This window comes from Pleuronectes platessa, chromosome 6, assembly GCF_947347685.1.
Source record: "Pleuronectes platessa chromosome 6, fPlePla1.1, whole genome shotgun sequence".
NCBI classification, from domain to species: Eukaryota; Metazoa; Chordata; class Actinopteri; order Pleuronectiformes; family Pleuronectidae; genus Pleuronectes; species Pleuronectes platessa.
In genome coordinates, this window is record NC_070631.1 from 8,856,409 (window position 1) to 8,879,857 (window position 23,449).

The window sequence follows — 23,449 nt, forward strand, 5'->3', positions numbered from 1 at the left end:
ACGGTTGTTGGAGCCAGACAGCTGGTTTGAGAATTTCTGAAACTGTTTCACATTTTCACACGTCTCTAAGGTTTTTAACGCAGAATGGTGTGCAAACAACACGCAGGAGTTTGGGGGATGATGGAGTCCAGAGGAGGATTGTCAGACTGATTGGAGGTGACAGAGAGGTTGTGATAACTCCGAAAACCAGAAAACCATTTCAGAAACCTTGACATGCCAATACTTGAGGCAGTTGGACAACACCCCTGTCTCAGGAGAACAGAAATGTGAGGCTGCAGCTGATACAGGCTTAGGCTGGAAAAAAACACACACTTAATACTGACCAATGGGGTTAATCAGTAAAAGCTACTCCATGTTTTACAGAGTTTACATTTGAGCTGTAGCTGGTAATTGCCGATTTTTGGCTCGCAATTCTATAAAAGCACATGATCTATTAAAGAATGTATGCTAATGACACCGCATGTGAATAAAGCAGAGTCAGAGGTGAGGATGAATGAAGACAAATGTACATAAAAAAAACTAATTTTCACCACTGTTTATTTTAGAGGGTTGTTCACAGAGCAACAGATGCTTCTAATTGTAACCTGTCCTTGATTTGATCGGTTGATGCCTTGGGGTGGACGGTCTACTACAATGATACTGTTCTAACTTGCAAAATGACTTAAAGTGACACAGTAAGAGCATAACAAAAAAAAAAAGAAGCCAAATGACATATATAAACAAAAGAAAATTGACAACTGAAGCAAAATTGCCATTGTCGCATATTCCAAACATACTGAGATGCTTAAGCTTTAAATATCTTCTGCAGTTTCCCTGATAGGTTTTCTATCGTTTTGACAGTCAGACAAATACATTCAGATTCAAACATCATGAGGATGAGCGGGCCTCATCTGGCCAGCAGATTAGATCCAGCTCAGCCCGCTGCAGTTGTGTTACAAAGGGCCGGAGGGGCATCCTATATCTGACGGACTTAGAGGAATAGTTGAACATTTTAGGAAAAATGCTCACTGGGCTCTGGATGGAAAGATTGTTATATAACACACTGTCTGTTACACATGGAGCTGCAGGGGAAGGTTAGTATTATGACTCTGTCTGGAGCCTTCGCTGGTCCTCTGTTGGACTCCTTGTCAACTTTGACTATGACGTTTTCCTTGTGTTTGGTTTTTTTACATCTTTTTTTTACATCTTTGCACTTTGTGTTCATTACTTCCTACATTTTACGTTTATTTTTAAACTTGTCTCCTTGTGTGTTTCTCTTACTTTACGTCCTGTCTTTGTCCTGTTTCCCTTTGTTGATTACCTTCCTTCTTTAATAGACCTCAACAGCATCGTTGCAGATTTAAATTTTCTGATATTAAATAATAACAGTTTGAATTTATATAGCGTCTTTCAAGAGACCCAAGGAGGCTTAACCTATGTCCTGGGGGAAAAAAGAGGAAAAAAAGATATGAAAGTAATTTGCACAGAACAGGATAGATATAAACAGCACTAATAGCAGGGTGGAGCGTTGACTGAGGCCCAAGGCCTCAGTGAGCAGGTGGTGTTTGAGGAGAGTAATCCAGGCGGGAAGTGATGAAGGCATGAATGAGGGTTTCTGCCACAGAGTCGGCGAGTGTAGGCCGGAGTCTGGAAATGTTTTGAGATGAAAGAAGGCAGATTTCGTGACAGATTGGCTGTGGGATTGGAAAGGGTCGAGAATGATAGCCAGGTTGCGTACTTCTGGGGATAGAATGATGGAGCAGCTGTTGATGTCGAGGAGGTGATCTACAACCTTCTGGAGCTATAACATTTGAACCATCCGCCGTAGGTATCCCACGAGCTACGAGGCTGTACATGCTCCTGTAGAAGTTGCAAATAATATGATATGATATCAACCTGCGTTTAATAAAAATCATGTTTTATCCCTTATGTCAAGGAGAAATGCTCCCCACAATCCTGAGGTGTAAAAGCAACATCTGTGATTGGTGGAGCTTGCTATCAGGTTATGTTTATTGCAACAGTGAAAATAGTGTCGGATCCGTACGTTACTTTTACCACGGAGCAACAATGATTTCCCTTTTCTATTTCCTACCGAAGAAGATAGCTAGAAGAAGATAGTCCAAAGGGGAGGAAAATCCCTTTGAGGTCAGATTCAAGATTAAGCAGCTGGATATCATTGGAAAAGGATAATTTCCAATGGTTTATGGGACGTGTAGTTTCTTCTCTCTTGTAATAATTATGTTCACATTGTACCTTCCGTTTTCCAATATTTTTTGTCTTCTAAATCAAACGTTTAATGGTTATGAGTCATCTCTTACCTGGCTGGCCTGGTTCTATATTTCTTTACTTTTAGGTAGTTCATTTCCAAGTGATGTTTGTTAAAGTGTCCATTTTACTTAAGATTGGTTTAAATTTTTTTTTTTTTAAATGGGTGAGACAACTGAGACTGACTTGTGATTGTGTATTGGTGAGACCTTGCTATGGCCGATCCATTCCTTGATCACTACTGTGCATAGTCTAGCTCCAAATGAGCAGGTAGGCAGTTTATAACCAGGATATTGGGTCCTTCTTCCTGGTTAGTGGCAGGAAGTGTTTATCCAGTTGGTGGTTTGTCTTTTATAGGTTTGTCTGAGCTGTAGTTGACCTGAGCAGTCATATATCTGTGTATCAGGTATTATCTCATTGCAGCGCTGCATTATGCAAAGCTGCCCCTATAAAGGATTTTTGAATATTACTGCTTCCTAGTAATTTCATTGATGTATCCTCAGCTGATGCACAGCTTTAATAAACTGGCTCAGAGCAGCCAAACCATGTCAGTGATTGTCAGTAATCCTCTGACGTATTGTCCCTGGCTCTTCAATTACTGAGCATTGAAGGAAGAGTGTGTGACAACACTGACTTTAATCCATAGAGGGTGAGAAGGTCAAAGTGGGGAAGTTGGATTAGGTCTTGACATCTTGTGCACATTTTAACAGATTGATCAAATTCAATGTGGTTAATGCATGTATGTTATCGTGAAGTACAACCACCTCCCTCACATCTCTTCAGCACTTCAGATAAACTCTGTTAATAACCTGCTGGACATGATGTAACAACGAGGCCAGGAACATAAGGAAAGGACCTGAATGTAAAGACAGGATGATGTGGTTCAGGGGATTTAATGTGAAACAGGATTACAAGCAGGAACAAAAACACACTAAAGCTGCTTTCAGACATGCACTGAACTCTGGAGATCCTCTGGACATTCTCTGGAGGGGCTGTAGCTGTGTCTTTGCGGGCTGCATCCTTAGGAGGCTGCATTGGAAGACCGATTGCATCACAGCAGTGTGACAAGGCTAACCAAATTCGAAGAGTGCTCCAAATTTGTCCTTCCTCCGCTACATAAGATGATGACATACAGAGTTAGCTCAATTGTTTCAAGCATCAGTATATCAAGACCCTCCAAAAAAAACTTTCCACACATTTTTCTTGAATTTCAACATAAGCTACAACCATCTATCAGTGCATTTATTGCTTTTTGCTGACAGTGCACGTCCCTGGGAGATGTGATGATGTAAATTGGAACATTGCTATGAGAGCGGGTCACGCCTGATTTGTTCATTCTAAGAGGGATGTGAAAGATTTCCTGCCTGCTATATTTTTGTTGGTCACTAGGAAATATCCCAGTGGTCCTGACAAAAATAAATATCACACAAATCTGTAATTTCCCCTCAGCATTACTGAGCTCATATCAAGTTTCTGGTCCCTGTTTAGCTTTCTGGCTGACATACCTACTGCTTTGGTTCCCTTCGCCTGGTTGGAAATGTCTAAAGAGAACGTTGTACAGCAGCTGCTCAGTTTAAGATGACAGACAGACACAGCTGGTGAATATAGTTCGAGCATATATCAGTCAAATTATATTTCTCTCTAAAGGCCGGCGCAGGCTTCTGCGTTTTCAGAGACACGCAAGGACATGCAAGCGCAAGAGCCCCTCGCGTGCCCCTTGCGTGCGTCGCCCAATTTTTGTAACCAACGACATAGCTATGCAAGCCTCACGCAGCCCGCAAGGCTGTGATTGGTCCGCTAACTACATCCTTTCCGGAGTCACATTTACGGTTTCATGCCCCATAGTACCGGCAGAAACCAAGGAAGATTTAGAAGAACGAATATGGTCCAAATAGAAGAGCGTTTGGCAGAAGAGATCCGAAAGTATGACCACTTGTATAACACGTCATTGACGGAATACAAGGACGCGCAGATTGCCTGCAAATCCCTGGAAGGAGATCTCTCGGCTAACGTCGGTTTGTAGGTCGACCAGTGTACGAAGCCGTAGAGGAACATCAGGGACAAATTAGTCTGCCAGAAAAAGGTTATGAGGAGCAGCAGTGGCGATTCAAATAAACAGTCGACGACGACTGCCACACACAGAGAAGGCGTCTCTGAGGTCGTCTTCGACAAGATACGTTACTCCACCTAGTGTTCTGGCGGTGAATTGCTTTGCAACACGTGCAATCCTTTGAGAACCATAAATTAAAACGAGTCCGTCGACACAACTGCGTGAAAAGCTGCAGCCGTAGTTGCAGAACCATGCGCCGGCCTTAAGAGACCATGATGATTGGATTTATATTGTTTATATTGTTTAGGTTGACAGAAACCGGACTCTAAATCAATACTGCTGAACCTGTAAAAATACAAATGCTTGCGAACAAGTACACCATATTCAATAAAAGAGATTTTGTTCATAAGTTTTTTCTGCTGCCCCAAGAGACCAAAAAGTCGTAATTATGGGTTTAATTCTTAGACATGTTTATAAAGATGGGAAATGCCACCTTCTTCTTCCCACTATCCAGAAATGAACCTGCCAATTGATTTTTAAACTTGGACAACATATGATCACTAACATTGAGGAGGCAGGTTTTATGAACAGTACTGCAGCCAGCCACCAGGTTTTGATCGAGGCATTTTGGCTTCACTTTAGGGCAGCAGTCTTGCAGTGCATCTTTACATATACAATCTACGGTTCACGGGTTGTTTCTACTGACACCAGGTGGCCAAAGAATTTTATTACATATTTAAATAAACAGTTTTTACCGCCTTGGCCACACCACCCCACTATATTCTTTAGTGGGTGTGACTCTACTGCAGCATCAGGAAGTTTTTCTCCCGGCTATGGGAAACGCTGCAGTGGATCCAACAATCAGATTACAAAATAATTCTGTTTAATTAAGCCGTGGCAAAGTGACCCTCTGTGTTTACACACCACCTGCACTGAGTTTGGGCTATTTTGAGTTGGATGTTGTGTTGATTGTTTATCACATTGCACCTCCTCAACACATCCAGCCTCTGCTCGTTTACAAACATGTTAACTAACAGGAACAGAGTGGTTTCATTAGCTGCCTGGAATTTCCGGCAGTAACTGAAAGCTGTTCTCTTTGGTAATCGCGCTCGTATTTGTTGGGGCAGCAGATGTGTGAATTGATGCTTTTATTTAGTTTCGTTTAACACGGAAAAGTCTCACATCTGGAATTGCTGAGGCTGGTATGGCTTTTCTGCGGCAGCTTTTTTATACTTGAATAATCTGTTGACAAGTTTATACATAGACCCACGTTTACATACATGTGGACATTAGTCATGTGTTGTTGGTGATAATATTATATATAGCCATCACACACACACACACACACACATAATGACTTTGAGCAAATGAACGATTTTATCGTTAGTTTTATTTACTGCATGTAATCAATCATTTAAGCTTGGGATTCATCTTCTGGGGAATAAGACTGTCTTTAAAAAATGTCATTGCAACCCCACTGAATAGTTGTTGAGAAACTTTGGTCTTGACCAAAAGTGGGGCAATGACTAACAGACCGACATTCTCATCCACCGTCGGCCGGCAAATGGAGCAGATACTTTTATGTCTGGCTGCTTTAGAAAATAAAGCTTCCTGTTTTTTACAAATACTGAGGAGGCTGCAGATTGTTTTTAAATTCCTTCCACAGATTATTGTGGAAAGGGGAGAGCAGTTAGATACAACTTTCATTGCATCTATCTTTGTACTTTCTGCATAAAGATACCTGTATATCTGTGACGATTCTCAGTCGTCCAGGTCATGGTATCTTTAGGAGTTGCAGAAAGGAAAAACATGCAAGTACAGTTATCTAGATACATGTATAACCGTATGAAAATAGTTTTTTTTACATTTGAAGAATCTGTCACCATTTACTTCAATTGTGTTGGATCTGGCTGCAACGCTCCCCTGAAACTGTAAAAGTGGTTTGTGGACTCAAACGATTCACACACCCCTCCATCTTCCCAGTGGTGGGTAGAATCTATTAGATGGACTATTCAAAGTTATCTTTTTCTGTTCTATAGTTGATACATTTTAGTCTTTGGACTCAAGCAATGAGCAATGAGTGGATATGGCAGGTGATGAGCCTGAGGCGCAGGCAGACAGGAACCCGTACGTGTGTGGTCGTAACCTCACAGGAGTGCCGGCGGGGGGGCAGGTATGACAGATGTTCAAGTGACAAATGGCAAACAAGTGTTAAGGGGAAACACAGGAGCACAAGGTGAAGAAAGGGTGGAAATGCCTCTAAATTACAAAATATATCAGGGGATTCTTACGGGAGGTCCAGCTGCAGATAGAGCCGTTTTAAAAACAGGAGACATTATTTTTTAGGTTCATCTTAGTTTAAAATCTGAGCAATGAACCAAATGGGAACTAAACGTATAAAGGGTGAACACTGGTGCCAGGCACAACATCCCTACTTTAAATCAAAGCATTGAGTCAGTGTCTATGTGAATCAGCCCCACACATCTCAGCTGAGTACATGTCAGACCTATCAGCAGCCTGTGACTCCTTGACTCCCTCAGAGTCTGGCATTAGCTGTAATCAGTCTGTCAATAGCATCTTGTCAGATTAAAGCGGCGGTTCTTTCATAGATAAAGTTTATACAGATAGATACAGGTAAAGTTTACCCGCTGCCCCCCCCCCGCTCCCATCCATCCTCCTTATCTTATCACTGACAGCACGAGTGAATAGAATTAAAGCCCTGAAGTATCTGAAGGCATAGTGACCCGCTTAACCCCTGAGTTTAACCATGAAGGAGAGGGACTGGTGCGTGTTATTTCACTTATTGAGCGCAGGGCTGGGGCCGTGGTCAGGGAGGCGATGTGCTTTCTTTAAGAGACTGTTCTTTAAGAGGAACATTCATCAACTTCAAAAAAGACAAATTACACATTTTTATTGCCTATGGAAAAGCTATGGTTGGTTGTTCAGTTCCCTTCTTTTGTCCTGGCTTAACTGTTCTAACAACTATCCGCTGGATTGTCAAGTAACAATTTACAACCTCTTTCCAGGCTCTGAATGTAAAATGACCCTTGTACGCTGTCGGAGGTCATCCAATAATTCTCTGGGAAATGTGAATGTCTCCATCCAGTAGTTATTGAGATATTTTTTTCTTGGCGGATTCACAGACGGATCCACATCCCCAGAGCCGTGCAGCCAGTGGCTAGATGTGACTGCTCTGTTTCAAATTCATAACCACTCGTATTTACACACTGGATATTTATGACTTTACCGTTCCATGTGACAACATAATTCGCCATTTAATGTTTCCCCTGCTGGACAAAATACAATATCCTTCCTTAATTCATCATTCAATCATTCTCTGTCTTAACGGAAAGTTAAACATCGGAATTTTATGTATGTTTTGGCCGGAGGCGTCACATTTCACAGTCAGAGCCAGAGAGACAGAGACGCAGCCAGGCAGACTGCAGGCGGAGAGAGGAGACAGATTTAAATTAGACAAACGACTTCATGGAATTAGCTTTAATTCCTCATTTGCAGCAGGCGAGGTGAAAAATGAATGAGGTATGTGGTGGATGTAATTATGAGTTTGCTGTGCCACTGATTGGGGCAGCGCTCTCACTTGCTAGAGTTAATTTCTGCCTGTTTTTGTGGCCTCCAGCAGCTGCTGCATAATCCCCTTGAGCCCACGTTCTATTAAGCTTTTAAAAGCCGGTATAAACTGTCCATTTTGTAAAAGCCATGTCACATCAAGGGTACAAATCTGCACTGCCCTCTGCCTTTCACAGGTCTGCCTGCTGCGGCGGCATCAGTACAAACAAGATCCGATCTCCATCCTTCTGGGTCCATTGCCTCTTATAAAAGGGTCAAAACTGTCGATCAAGGCTCAAACAGTGACAGAGAGAAATATTATCTGTTGTAAAAAAATGATTTGCGTCCAGGGACCAGTGGGGGTACATTTGGAACATTTCTTCTTTCTGAGATATTTGCATGTGTTTGTTTGTTTTCTGGGTCGGACTAACGCGACACAGAGATCTCCCAAAAATATTATCAGCCAACGAGGTATGTGTATGTTTGGTTGTTTGGGGATATTTAGCAGTATTACACAAAAACTACTTGACGAATTTTCACGATACTAGGTGGTATGGATCAGGGAAGAACAAACTCAACTTGGGTGTGGCTCCCGATTTAGGTGGGGATCACAATACTATTTAACTCTTTCTTTAACATTGACATTTTTCATCATTTTTTACTGATTTACTAGGGAATAATTCATGGATTCATGCAGAATTTAGGTATATGAGGGAACTTATTTCTGTGTGTGTACAATTTGGTGCAGCGTGATTGAATTTAAGGGGACTGTTGGGTCTTGGTGAATGTATGCACTCAACTGAGAGCCATTGTGGTTTGTCTGTTAGCAGAATAACAGACAAATATTTTCATGAAATTTGGTGTGAGGATGAAACCTCGGCCAATAAAAGAACCCATTCAGTTTTGGCACTGATCTGCTTCTGATCCAGGATTTTATTAAATTATTTCACTAATCTCTCAGGAAATGATTCGTGGATCTTGATAAAGAAAACAAAAAAACAGGCACATATAGTGGCCTGATATTGATGAGTTTGTGTTATTTGGTGCAGCTTTATTGAATCAAGGGGACTGTTCGGCCTTAGCAGAGGTGTTAGCTCTACTTAGCTTGACTCTTTGCCTCAAAAATTCCAAATTGTAAGAGTGAGGCAACCGCAAGCATCATGACTCGAGGTGGAGGCGTTTTCCTTAATCGCTGATTGAACAACCTTTAACATCCCAGACACAGTTGAAGGGGTTGTAGATAATTTGTCTTCAGCATGCTTTAAATGCCATTGGTGCCTTATTTTACCTTTTAAAGGCTATAGGATTAACATTGTGTCATATGGGACTGATTACCTCTGCCACTGTTTTCATTGCCATTTATGTGTTGGTTTGTCTGTCTGTCAGCAGGATTACTCAAAAGCTACTAAACCGATTTCAATGATGGAACATGACGCAAAGAAGAAACCTTGAAATGTTTTAGCAGATCTGGGTCCAGGATCTTTATTTAACCTGGACAGAGCCATGGCGAACACTATTTAAACTCTCTTTTAACTTGTAAATATGTTTTTATAAGATGTAGAGGGCCCTGTTGTATCATTTCAACCAATTACTGGCAAATGTACAGTTGGTTTCGGTTTGTGTATTTGACATTCTGAATTTAGTTTATTTGTGTGCACTGAAATGAGCCTGTTGCTGACAGCATCTGACAGGTGTTTTTTCCAGGTGAACTTCACCTGGTGAAGGTCTGCAGACTCTACATATGTTGCTGTTTGTCTTTTTTGCCGTATGAAGGTCTGACGATCTTAGATTGCACAAATATGACAAATATTTGAATCGATTTAGTTCTATGAGGCCTCTTATCACACCAGTTTTGTGTATATTCACATTTGTCTGAAGCTTTTATACCTGAATATAAACCAATAAACCGATAACATTTGAGGCTGCCCCCTGCTGGCTGCTGGGTTCCTCTGCTGCTCTAGCTTGGTTTGTGCAGCTTGTGATTAACTAACGTTGTCCATAAAAGAAAATCTTTAATATCCTTCAAGGGCAATTTGATGTACAACCAGCAATCAGTGCACGACAAAAATAAACCAATATATAAAAACCCTATAGACTAAGTAGCAGGGGAAATTAGCTTTAATAAATGAATTGATAAGTCGACCAACAGAAAATTACCCGTCAACTATTTAGATATTCTCAAAACATTTCTACTTTTAATTTCCTGTTGTGTTTCTAATAATTATTAATGTTGGTGACATTTCCTTGATAAATGGGGGGAGGTTTTATTACCTCTGTTAAGGAGGTTATGTTTTCATCTCTGATTTGTCAGTCAACAGGTTCATGTAATAAACTACTGGACCAATAACCACACAACTTGGTAGAAGGAAGCTTCATGGATAAGAGATGAACCTATACGGCTCTGTTGAGCTCTACTGAGTGCAAGTCTAGTGAATGAATCTGGAATCTTCCCTCAAAAAACATTCCCCCCCCCCCCCCCCCCCCATAGGGTTTGTAGTTTGAAGCTAATGAGGTGTTTTATAAAGATGTGTTCGAAAACGTCAGACCAAGTGAATTCACTTTATTCAGCATGAACAGAAAAAAAAGAAGTGAGTGTCATTTCACTTCACAACAGTTCCGCATAGCAGCATGATGCATACAAAGAGATGTATAAAAACCTACTCATTTCGGCAGCATAGTAGGGACATTTGCTGATGTCACCACCCGTGGCTCCGTGGACAGGCAAGCCAGCATCTAAAACCTCCTCCTGGATGGCTCCCTGTGTGAACAGTCGGCTGCAGCTCGCACAGAATTTGCGCTTCCGCCTCAGGTGTGTCCCTGACGTACACGCTGCGGTGATAGACTGCGGTAAGAGTCAAAGATGAATCAAAAAAATATTAAATTATCAGGTGCACAATTCAGAAAGCACCGCAAAGTAGAGGAGGAGAAGAAAGAACAATATACAGCTAAGAATCACCCCGATTGTGGACATCATTAATGTTTATTTGTGTCGACATGATTGGAATACGTTGCTTGTTTGGTCTGCATATGTGTGCCATGAGTGATGGGTAATGTAGTGCGAAGTCGATATGAGCAACGACATGGTGCAAGCATTCGATTAAAACAGCGTCTCTCCTGAGGAGAAAGTATTGAAATGTCCTGAGGGTCAGTGAACAGGTAGGGGTGGGGCACGTGACAGTTCTAGGCCAATGGCTGTAGGGTTTTGTGGGATGGCAGCTGTCATTGGCTGATGAGTTGGCGTATCAAGGGTGAATGAGGAAGGGGAGTGAAGAATACAGTGGCGGATGATGATAGGAGTGTCGGAGTTACGAACAAGAAGTGTGTCGTGTTCGCTGGACTTTAATAAAGTTACACATAAAGAGAGAAGTTTCCTGTCGTCTATACGCGAGGACGCTACAATATGAAAGTGTTCACCGTTCAAATTCATTATTTGTCATTGACTTCAGTTCATCGTTCTCATAAAAGTGAACGTGTTCAATGAGCGCGTTCTTTTGCGTTCGTTCATGCACAACACTGGAGGTTGGGGAGGGTAACACCCAGGCCTGTTCTATATGTGTTAGCTTTGGAAAGTTATTAGAATATACAGTGTGATGCACAAGGTTTGGTGACTGTAATTTGTGGTCAAAACACAACATTCCCAGGAAGTTTAAGAGATGCAGCACAGCGGTGTGATTTTTGGACCTGGAATGTCCCTCAATACAATGCATACATCCCCTCAGGACAGGAGGATTTACAAAGAGAGCAGTAAAGAGCTGGTTTAATTGGATGAAAGTGACACTAGACAGTTGTTTACTTATGCACGATCACTACTGTGCAGCAAGTTGTGCGTTTCCACATGTTCTCCGCCAGAAGGCCTCTCTTCCTGGAAGAGTAATATCATCCCTTTGCATGTGGTCACTTTATGGTAGCACAAGAACCACTTAGCCTATGGCTTCTGGACAGTTGGTTGTTTGGGTGTAAAAAAAAAGATTCTTGTTTTGCAGAGAACTGAACCTCATCATGTTTCTCTGTCAATGGGAAAGCAATGGAAACCTTGTTTTCCTCACTCCTCTCCTCTGGTGAAACTTTTTTCTCCTATATTGAATTGAGTTCATTTTAATCTTGAAATGATGTGTTTTGTGTGTAGAAATGTTGTTGATTTTGACGCCTCAATCAGCAAGAGATCACCAACTGTCTGTGTCGTCCAAAAAAGTGTATCCTGGTTGTATGATGTGTCGACACTGGGGTTATTGTTTGGTTGAGGGTTAAACAGAAAAAGTTATGTTTTGGGAAACATGGTGGTTTGTGTTAAAATGAATACTTCATTGTTGTTTGCATCGTGGTTACAATAATAAACACTGTCAAGGTCAGGAAAAGATTGTTGTATCTGTAAATTCAACTGTACTTGAGTAATCATCTCTGTTATAGTCGTATGGTTTCACGTCCAGCCTCCTTTCTCTGCAGACCATGGCTTTATAACATCACCTGACTTCCAGCTTTGCTCCAGATGTTCATAATTCATGCCGTTCTTTCTTTGAACATAAGAATATGTAGGATATTTTTGACCACTTGCTGTCAACAAAGATCTCAGCTGAAACCATGGGCACAGTGGTGAAAATACTGAAATTAGACCTAATGTAATACTGACAGACTTCATACTGAGGTTAGAAAATCGTGAGGACAAAAGGGCAGCCCCGACACAGACATGCTAAAGGCCCCCACCGTTCCTACAAAGAAGCAAAAAAGCGTCATAACACACTTCAATGTGTGTAGCCGTTTTATGCTGGGGTTTTTTGTTGGTATTTTGTATCTTAACTTTAAACAACTCTGCCCTTCGTGGTTATCTTTTGAGTGAGGGCTCTGGCTGGTTCCACCTGGAGTCTACACTGAAGGCAGATGAGGGAGGTGTGGTTTCCAGGACAGAAACACACAACTGATGTTTCTTATAGTCCAGCCTGTAAATGGTTGATTACTCTGTTAACAGTACGGGGGGGGGGCGGGACGACATGATCTCATATAGGAACTCCTAATTCCGCTTAACGTGAAATGGACACCTGTAATCATCTCCAGTCTGTTGTAAATATGGTTCAGATTATGGGGGGGGGGGGGGGCGGGGGGGGGGCTTGTACGTCCCATGAGACAATATGAACTTCTTGTACAGAAAATATGTTTGACATGCAATGCCGGAAACTTGCACAGAGGGAAACACACACACACAGCTTTTAGTGTAACATGGTGAAATTGCAATTTTTTTAAAAGCTGATTTCCCTCTAAGCCAAGAGCAGAAATGAGCTTTAAATGCAGATGTTAAAACCAGGATGGATTACAGAACACTCAGGTGGTGCTTCGTCATAATCTGAATCATATCTCAGAGTAGAAATAAAAGACCTGCTGTCGGTCTCAATGTTAAAGTTGACTCATCAACAACAGGTATAAGACAGCGATGTCCATTACTGTCAGTTCTCCTGTCTGGGATTAATCTAACTGCTTAACTGATGCAATCGTACACTGCAGCTGTGAAAACTGCAACTCAACTAGGACTACTAGTGTTTTCTTTAATAAAATGAATGAACTTTGGTCTTGAAGAATTTCCAAAAGTCCAATGCAAACACAAAACGACATAAAAATGAAAGGTTTTCTAATCCAATTTGACAGGCAACGTATCTTTTGGAGGCCAGTCAGTCGTTTAAAGGATTATCTTCTGTGTGAAAGCGGTTTAGCTGCCATTTGACTCCCCACTTTGCTTTAAAGATTATTGTGTAATAGTTCTGCAGCTGGTGGGAATTGGAATCTTCAACTAAATTGTACTGCTTTGAACCAGCAGGAGCAACAGGTCGCCACCTCATGTGTCCTTTTTCCATAACAGGCTAAATGTTACTGCACTCCGAGATATTAGAGGAGACACATTTATGCATTCATTATTCTGCAGGGCTCTTGTTGTTTCTGAGGTAAAGGGATTTCTCACAGTGATGAAATAGTTCCAAAATGCTCAGAATTTTGTCAGACTTGTATTAAAGTTGAGCTGCTCACTGCCCAAAGTTGTTCCAAAGGATTGTTGGTTGTTTGGTGTTTGGTTGGTAACCCTTTGCTCAGGCTGGCAAGTGTCCTTTACGCACTTCAGTTGGCTTTTTAGAAAATCTTCTGCTGCAGCCGGAGGAAAGTCTCTCCTGGGACTCATGTGGAGAGTCCATCGTCCATCTCCGCTGTTACTAAGTGACACATTATTAATCATTACTGAGTGTGCACAGCAGGGAGCACATCCAGGGATCATTCAATTCAAAACACAGACAGGCCACAGACAGCACCTTGAGATTTCTCTTTTGAAAAATGTGATTGGGTCAAAAGATTTGGAACAAAAGCGTATTTTTTTAAGTCCCTCAATAAATCTCCTGGTTAAAGCACAAACTCAGAGTAAATCAGTCAATCGTCTGCTACCAATGAATTATTCAGCCCCAAAAAAGACCAAATGTACAACATGATATACTAACAGCTGTAAACCTATAAAGAAAGTGTTTTTTCCTCTCCACAGTCACCATAGTGTGTGCATGTGTGTGTTTGTGTGTGTTTTTTTTTGTGAATTGCTGTGAGGGAAGAAGAGTCAGCTCTAAATCTGCTGGTTGGTGTCTTTGGTGTTTCAGGTGATGGTAACCCCAAAGAGAGCAGTCCTTTCATCAACAGCAGCGCAGCCAGCGACGCGGAGAAGAGCCAGCAGTATGACGGCAAGAACATGGCTCTGTTTGAGGTGGGTGCAGTGACAAATACACAAATATGCTGGCGTACCAGTGTGACACCACCTCCTACTGTTGTCATCACTGTGTTTCTCTGCATATGTGTGTTACAGGAGGAGATGGATACCAGTCCAATGGTCTCCTCTCTGCTGAGCAGTCTGGCCAATTACTCCAATCTGCCAACAGGAAGCAAAGAGCATGAGGAGGAAGAGAATAATGAGGAGGGGGCACGGCCGTCCAAAAAACCTGTCAAGGTAAAGTATTGTGTGAAACAGTGTGACACTCAAACTGCAGTGGTTTGACCCAGAGGTTACATGTGATATTTATTAGGAGAGGAGACTGATCAGTTTTCATCAAATCAATTATCTTATTAAGACAAAAGCAGGAAGCAAAATCACGCAGAAAGATCACAAGGGGAATAGATAATGACAAATCTGCATTATTGATCAAGTTGAGGCTGTATGGAGTTGGAATGCAGACACTACTGAGGTCTGAAAGACGTTCTTCCTCCTCCTCTGCATGTTTAGGTTAAATATACACTCTATTCTAAGGAACCTCTTACTTTAATATATATTATTAATACTTAAATAGAATCAGTAAAATCATGAATTTGCTCAGAGTGAGAGTAACAAACTTAATTGGGATAAATTTAAAATCTAACTAATTGATCAATATTACATTTCAAATAATAACCAACAGATGAATCATGCATAGCATCAAGATTAGTTTTGTGTATTTGCACACAAATGAGACCTCAGTGACTGGGTTAAGACAACCTGTCAGTCAGAGGACACTTGTCTTGCAGAGTGAGGGACAGACCGAGTCACCTGACAGATTCTACAGAGTGGGCAGTCGGGGCTTCACTCACCAGTCTGTTCATCTTTCACTTCCTTCCCATCAAACACAACTCCTCATAAAGAGCAATGCCGGAATTTCAATGGCAACCCCTCAATGTGTCTGAAGGACAAACAGGGACTTGATGGTTTCTTCATGTCACCTTCACTTTTTGTTATTGATACAAACAGTTTATGACTAAATATCCTGGCTTTCACCAAGTGCAGCGATGAATGAATTATTAAAAGAGGCGTTCATCTTTTTCAAAATCAGATGCCAGGCTTTATCTTTTATTGTTGGTAGATCATTTTTTTAAAGTGCGTAATAAATTAACCGATGTGTGTAGATATTTAATACCAGAGAAAGTTTGAGTTTGCTGCTGCCAGTCACACACAAACCTTTATTAACTGATCCAGCACCTCAAAGCAAATCATTTCCATTTTAAAGCTACAGGCAAATTTACTGAGAGACACAGAGACAATTAAGGAAAGTACATACTTTTATCACAGAGATCACTCAAAGAACACTCTTTGTGTTTTAAAATGATAAAACTGTTTGTACCTAATGAAAGGCTTGAACGGAATGTCATGAATTTTAACAACAAAGTCGAAATGAACCGAGTTGACCCCTTTATTTTAATGAGCTCAATGGGAAACTCATTATTTCCCAGGTTTGACGTGTTGTGTTTTCCAGGCTCCACAGCTTGGCACTCTGATGGGGGTGTACTTGCCGTGCATCCAGAACATCTTTGGGGTGATCCTTTTCCTACGGATGACCTGGATGGTCGGGGTCGGAGGCGTCTTCGGCTCCTTCATAATCGTCTTTATGTGTTGCTCCACAGTGAGTAAAAGTGCACACTTCCCTACTGTCGTCCGTTGCTTGTGCAACTCAACCCCTGTTCGCTCCGAAAACAGATGTTAGATTTCAAATTTCTTAAACACAAATATTCCATCTGCAAGATTATTTCAATGTAAAGTGGTGCCCCAGCACATGGGGGCAGTGCTTGATTAAACCACAGGCTGTTGAACTGTACTGTTGAACAGGTGGTACACTCATAATTAGAATTGCACATGCTGAAGGTGACATAGTAAATCCCGGCATGAGGCAGATTGCCAGTAAACCCACTAACACTGCACCACTGCTTTATTTCCCATCATGGAATATGTCACATGCTGCTCAGTCCGCATCCATGTGTAAACATTTTTCAAAGGAATATCAATCGTTCATGATATATAAGATTGATGTGACCTCGTTATTCTTTTATTATGGTGCGAGATGAAAAGTCAGGGGTTTTACTTATCCCAGTTCAGCCAGACAGAAATAGTGTAATGGGTCCATCCAGCTGTCGATGGTGACTTCAGAAATGTGAGACTTGGGGCAGCTGAGGAAACTTCTGCAAAAATGTTCAATCCATCCAATAGTTTTAAAGATTTTTCAGTGGTCGACCATCTGGCAAAAATCAAACCCCTTTGAAAACTAATGTATTTGAGTATATGGAAGTACTTGAGTGCAGGTAGTAATGGGATGAACCAAATTGTGTTTACTTTGTTACTGTACTGAAGTACACTGGTCAAGTATCTGTACTGTACTTAAGTAGGTTTCTTTTCAGGTATCGCTTTTGTTACATTTGTCAGTATATATATGTACTTTCTACTCCGACACATTTTTAACACTGCCTGGTTTTACATGTTCATATTATTTCTAATAATATCAAAATAGACAAAAGGGAATTTGATCAGTGATCCAATCAGAGCTGGTAGGTGACATTAGAATGCATAATACATTAACCAAGATTTACTCAATAATAAAAGTTAATGTTGTACTTTTACTTTTCCATTTTTCTATTTATTTGTACTTTTACTTCTAGTAGTAAAATGATGGAGTACTTCCTCCTCCACTCTGTGCAGAGTACAGAAATAAGCCAGTAAAAGTAATCAGTTCCTTTTTACCTCCGGCTGCAGCAGACAGTATAACATGTAGTGACAGAATGTGTCTAACCAGCCTTACTCATCACCGTGATGAAGAGTTCGTGGTGATCAGCTGAGTCAGACTCTGGAGCGGCTGGATGTTTACTCTCCGCTCACTCCCTCAGTTCATCGAGGTCTCGCCGTCAGCCATGTTGGATTTTAGTTAACGTCCACCTGTAGCATCTTACGCTCCTTTAACCCTTGTTTTCTCAGACCATGCTCACAGCCATCTCCATGAGTGCCATCGCCACAAATGGAGTTGTACCAGGTCAGTGGACGTCTGAGTATGTGTGTGTATGTGTGTATGTGTGTGTGTGTGTGTGTGTGTGTGTGTGTGTGCGTGTGTGTGTGTGTGTGTGTGTGTGTGTGTGTGTGTGTGTGTGTGTGTGTGTGTGTGACAGAACAGTTCAGAACGGTGACTCCCGTGTGTCTGTGTGTGTCTCATAGCTGGAGGTTCATATTACATGATCTCTCGCTCACTGGGGCCTGAGTTCGGTGGAGCCGTTGGGATCTGCTTCTACTTGGGGACGACTTTCGCAGGTGCCATGTACATCCTTGGCTGCATCGAAATTCTGCTGGTAAGTCGCCCTAATCATCAAATAACACAAGTTTACTGTTCTGGGCTTGATGGGTATCTTTTTTTTTAACAGAACATTACTTACATGACCAATTCATTTCTCACTGTGACGGAATATATCAACCTACTGGACTCAAGACTCCAAACTTGACAGTTTCACTTTTGAGACCAAACATAAAACCATTCAATTGCACCAGTTTACGGTGTTTTAATATTCTATCATTATAATTTCCACTCTTTTCGACCATGCTCCACACCATCTCGTCTTTTTCCCTCTACATCTCCTCCTTCCACCTTCATCCCTCCATTTTCCATCCTCTCAGATTTATATCATTCCTCAGGCAGCCATCTTCCAGATTGAGGGTCTGGAGGGGGCGGAGGCGGAGGCGGCGCTCCTCAACAACATGCGGGTGTACGGCACCATCGTCCTGAGCTTAATGTCGCTGGTGGTGTTTGTGGGGGTGAAATATGTGAACAAGTTGGCACTGGTCTTCCTGGCCTGTGTCATCCTCTCCATCCTGTCTGTTTACGCTGGAGTCATCAAGACCGCCATCGACCCCCCGGTCTTCCCGTAAGTGACTTGATGCACTGGTCAAGATTTTTGGCTTTTCTTGGTTATGTCCATTTGCTCGATGTATGTCATCACTGACGAAGATAAAGGCGTACTAAACGCTGTACTAATGGAAACCTTCTCCATCATCTACGTAACAGCGTTATGTCAAAGATGCTTTTGTTGACCGTCTTTGCAGCGTCTGCCTGCTGGGGAATCGAACCCTTCTCTCTAAAGTATACGACGTGTGTGCAAAGGTCATTGAAATTGACAATGAAACTGTCACCACCAAACTGTGGAGGTCCTTCTGTGATTCCGAGTCCCTCAATGCCACGTGTGATGAATACTTCCTCAACAACAACGTCACCGAGATACAGGGCATCCCGGGGGTCACGAGTGGCATCCTGGCTGGTAAGAGATCAACACAAATGACAGTTAACCATGATCCTCGTCAATGTGGCAAAGGGATCAGATGTTCTCTTTCTCCCTTTCAGAAAACCTGTTTGGTAACTACCTAGAAAAAGGGGTTTTCCTGGAAAAGCGCGGACTTGTGTCAGATGTGGATCCGGACAGTCCCGCCACCACCTCCAGCCGCTACGTCCTGGCTGACATCAGCAGCTTCTTCACCCTGCTGGTGGGGATATACTTCCCATCTGTCACAGGTTAGCATCACACAGGCCCTCTGAAAGGACTATCATGTAGGATTTAGTGACATCTGCAGGTAAAGTTGAAGATTGCAGCTTCCTTTCCCCCTAAATCTAAAGTTTGACAGTTGTTAAATTCCAGAGCGGCCTCGCTCCATCATAAACGACCGACCCTCTCACCTCTGACACCTCATCGTTCTTTTTTAACTGTTGAGCAGCTGTTGCTCTGAGTCCCCAGAGCAAAGCATGAAACCGAACGTTAGGGCTCTCAACGGTGATATTAAGACTCCATCAGGGTTTATTCTTCAAAGACCAAAATAAATCAAAAGCTAAGTGCCTCCTGATGATTCATGTCCCTCCGCTCTCAGGTATCATGGCTGGCTCCAACCGCTCCGGCGACCTGCGTGATGCTCAGAAGTCGATTCCCATCGGCACCATCGCAGCCATCACCACCACTTCTACTGTGTGTATCCTTTACCGAGCCCAGGACCTTAGAAAGAAACTGTGAGCCTCAGAAAGCGCTGGTTGAGCACTTTGACTTTTTCATGTTATCACAACGTATTCCTTAACAGTTTTAATGCCAGACATATCCAGTGTGGTGCTGTTTGGTGCCTGTATAGAAGGAGTTGTCCTCAGGGATAAGTAAGTATTCAATTGTTTAACAAGTTTGTTAAATATATTGAAGTATAGTATATGCCAATACGTGACTTCTTGTACTTGAGTTTTTACATTGTACATTACTTCAGATGCACTTTACTTATATTTCACTACATTTCAGAAGTAAATATTGTACTTTTTACTCCTCTGTTTTTTATTGAGAGTTTAATTTAGCCTTTATTGTGATGAATGATTATGCGTTAAGCTACCTGGTTATGAATTTAGCCCCAGTTTTAATAGCAACATTTAAAAAATATTGTTGATGTAGATTAACAGTAAATCACTGTCAGTTCTTTACTCTTAATTTCACTTCACAGGTTTGGTGAAGGGGTCAGCGGTAACCTGGTGATTGGTACGCTGGCGTGGCCATCTCCGTGGGTCATTGTGATTGGCTCCTTCTTTTCCACATGCGGAGCTGGACTCCAGAGTCTGACAGGAGCTCCACGTCTGCTGCAGGCCATCTCCAGGGACGGCATCATCCCATTTCTCAGAGTGAGTAGAGTTCAGATTCATCTATAAAAGCAGAAATTTGTTGCCTTGAGCTGCAGAAACAAACATTAATATTAAACGGCAGAGAATAGATATGTTTATAAAGAGTAGATCATGCATGACTCAATGGACTGTAGAGTTTCATTTGATTTTTAGGGTGGATAATACATTTTGTGAATTAACAGGAATGATTTATTTTCTTAAAACTAAGCTTTTATTCAGGTTTAAGGAAGAATGGTTCGGTAACATTAAAAACATGTCTGCCTATAAAACAGAAGTATATTTCTCAATCATATGTTGCATCAGCCTTAGCTAGAAGCCAAAGATCTTTATTTGTTCACTTGAGGTTACGTTGAGCTTAGAAAAAAACAGTCTCCAGTATATTTAACAAAACAATGACATTCTGTGTTTGTCCATGTGTTCTGCCACATTATATGCATGGCCCAAATCAAAAATGTAAATAATACCAATAAATCTGAATTCGATTGGATGTTGTTGCAGGTGTTTGGCCACGGCAAAGAGAATGGAGAGCCCACCTGGGCCCTCCTGCTCACAGCCAGCATCTGTGAGATTGGCATCATCATCGCCTCCCTGGATTCAGTCGCACCCATCCTCTCCATGTAAGTTCATTACTATACAATCATTCCTGAACACACACACACACACACACACCACACACACTGTAGATCAGCCATCTGACTTTGTTACTTCTATCTTTTTTCTCGTCATCCTTTCTCCCTCTCTTCCTATAGGTTCTTCTTGATGTGCTACATGTTCGTCAACCTGGCCTGTGCGCTGCAGACGTTGCTGAGGACGCCAAACTGGAGGCCGCGCTTCAAGTTCTACCACTGGTGAGTGTGTGTCAGTGTTTAACGACACTCGATACACGCAGTGAAAACGTCGGAGGAGCTCACACATATGATGATGCATTTTCCAAATATTAACAGAGCAATTTTTTGCAGAGTTCAATTTCAGGCTTTAACTTTGCCAGAAGACAAACCACCCTGCTTGCATTTTATACAAATTTCAACAGGTTAAAATTTGCAGCATCAGTTTTTAGGAACAGCAGTAAGGTTAGATTTGCTGATGATGCTTGTGCTGCACGTGAATCACCGTCGGCAGCTGAAGGCTAGCTGGACTTTCATGAACTGCTGTTCACATCTCATAAAATCCCTGTCTACAAGCTGGTGTCATCGATGTGCTGCAGCCAGCAAAATGAAGCTGACAGAAACTCACAGTTTGACTGGACGTGTGACATACTGTCCCCCCCACAGGGCTCTGTCTTTCCTGGGTATGAGTTTGTGCCTGTCGCTGATGTTCATCTGCTCCTGGTTTTATGCCATTATTGCCATGGTCATCGCCTCCTGCATCTACAAATACATTGAGTTCCGCGGGTAAGTCATCATCACGACAGCATCGGACGTACGATTGTAAAAGATACATTTTAACCCTTTTTTTCAGTTTTTGACCTAACTACAATTTTTCTGTTGTTTTACTTTTAATAATATTAATTTATTTTTAGTTTTCATATGGTATATCACACACTAACCCTGATTGTGTTGTGTATCAGAGCTGAGAAGGAGTGGGGTGATGGGATACGTGGCATCTCGCTGAGCGCCGCTCGCTTCGCTCTCATGAGGCTGGAGGAAGGACCACCACACACCAAGAACTGGAGGTGGGTCAGCTCCATTTTCTACAATTTAACACTCACACCTTAAGTCCAACTCAATTCATCTTATCATCTTATAAACACCTGACGATCGCTTGTCTTCAGTTCTACTTTGGGGGGAAAACTCCAAGAGGGAGAATTTGTGTTCTTTATTTTTCTTGCTGTTTGGTGATGTGCCCTGTTACTTTGCATCATTTCTACTAAATTTGTTTCGGATGCAGCCTAACAAACTTTGCATGAAATGACATCACACTGAGCCAGACAGCCACTGCTGTGATTGTGGTTTCAATTCGGCTTTAAAGTCATATTTTGAGATTTTTTTTAATCTCTTGTTTCACTGACCTGCTGCTCTATTATTTTTTATTGTCAGACCTCAGATCCTGGTTCTGTTGAGTGTTGATGCCGAGCAGAACGTAGAGCAGCCTCGTCTGCTGTCTCTGGCCAATCAGCTGAAAGCGGGAAAAGGTCTGACGATCGTTGGTACCTCAGTTCATGGGACCTTCCTCGACAACTACACTGAGTCTCAGAGGGCCGACCAGGTTCGAACACCTTTCCTTCATCCTCAACACACACACACACTACCCCTTGTTCACCACACAGCACGTTTCCATAATGACCAGTGTTTTCATCACACGCTCACTCACCCTGTGTCTCTACAGTCTCTGCGTAAGCTGATGGAGACGGAGAAAGTGAAGGGTTTCTCCCAGGTGGTCATCTCCTCCAACCTGCGAGACGGGACGTCCCACCTGATCCAGGTCGGAGGACTGGGAGGCCTGAAGCACAACACAGTGATGGTCAGCTGGCCCCGCTACTGGAAGCAGCCCGAGTACCACCAGCAATTCAGGAACTTTATTGGTAAATCTGTTGGTTGTTGAGCGATTGCTCTCCTCCGGTCAATATCTGATTTTGATATTAGGAGAAGTGAATCACTAATCTGAACGATTATTGAGCATGTGCCTGACGCTCTATTGAAAATATTTGTAAGATTCTTTCAGTTTTGATCATAATATTCTTTTAACTAAACTTTCTCTTTAACCCTTGGTGAGAGTTTAAAAAACTGCAGGAGGTATTTTTCCCAGATGCGATTGTCATGGGAATTTCTCAATAGTCGAGCACAAGTCATTACAATGTCTTTCTGGAAGTTTATTCTACATCTGCAGATGGGCATCAAAGTACAAGACCATGGAATAGATTTCATACAATGAGCAATGACATACAAGAAAAGCAGCACTTTATACATCTCCAAGCCCCTCCTAGAGAGGAAACAAATTTCAACCTCTTTCATGTTAAGCAATAGGTGACCAATATCCTGTCACCTACTCTTTCCCAGACCCTTGGAATGTAACATCTGTTTTCAAGATCCCTTTACCAATGTTTACAACCACAAAATCCCCTGTGCTGTTAAGTCTTTATTAGGTGACCCTGTCAGTGAGGAAGTCATATAACAGGTTTGAGTGCAACCCTGGCTTCTCAGGGATCATTTGTTATCTTTCG

General features: G+C 42.0%; 1 protein-coding gene across 1 annotated transcript in view; it reads left to right on the top strand.

Moving 5' to 3' along the window:
- Positions 1 to 23,449, top strand: part of slc12a5b (solute carrier family 12 member 5b) — a 30,217-nt gene that overhangs the window by 2,640 nt on the left and 4,128 nt on the right. Inside the window, exons 2-18 of the mRNA XM_053425614.1 lie at positions 14,479 to 14,582; positions 14,682 to 14,822; positions 16,096 to 16,242; positions 17,583 to 17,637; positions 17,817 to 17,947; positions 18,270 to 18,517; positions 18,696 to 18,907; positions 18,991 to 19,158; positions 19,509 to 19,607; positions 19,725 to 19,782; positions 20,115 to 20,289; positions 20,788 to 20,906; positions 21,039 to 21,137; positions 21,561 to 21,680; positions 21,857 to 21,961; positions 22,326 to 22,494; positions 22,615 to 22,810. Of these exons, the coding sequence (XP_053281589.1) occupies positions 14,479 to 14,582; positions 14,682 to 14,822; positions 16,096 to 16,242; positions 17,583 to 17,637; positions 17,817 to 17,947; positions 18,270 to 18,517; positions 18,696 to 18,907; positions 18,991 to 19,158; positions 19,509 to 19,607; positions 19,725 to 19,782; positions 20,115 to 20,289; positions 20,788 to 20,906; positions 21,039 to 21,137; positions 21,561 to 21,680; positions 21,857 to 21,961; positions 22,326 to 22,494; positions 22,615 to 22,810 (2,346 nt within the window). The remainder of the gene's footprint in view (positions 1 to 14,478; positions 14,583 to 14,681; positions 14,823 to 16,095; positions 16,243 to 17,582; positions 17,638 to 17,816; positions 17,948 to 18,269; positions 18,518 to 18,695; positions 18,908 to 18,990; positions 19,159 to 19,508; positions 19,608 to 19,724; positions 19,783 to 20,114; positions 20,290 to 20,787; positions 20,907 to 21,038; positions 21,138 to 21,560; positions 21,681 to 21,856; positions 21,962 to 22,325; positions 22,495 to 22,614; positions 22,811 to 23,449) is intronic.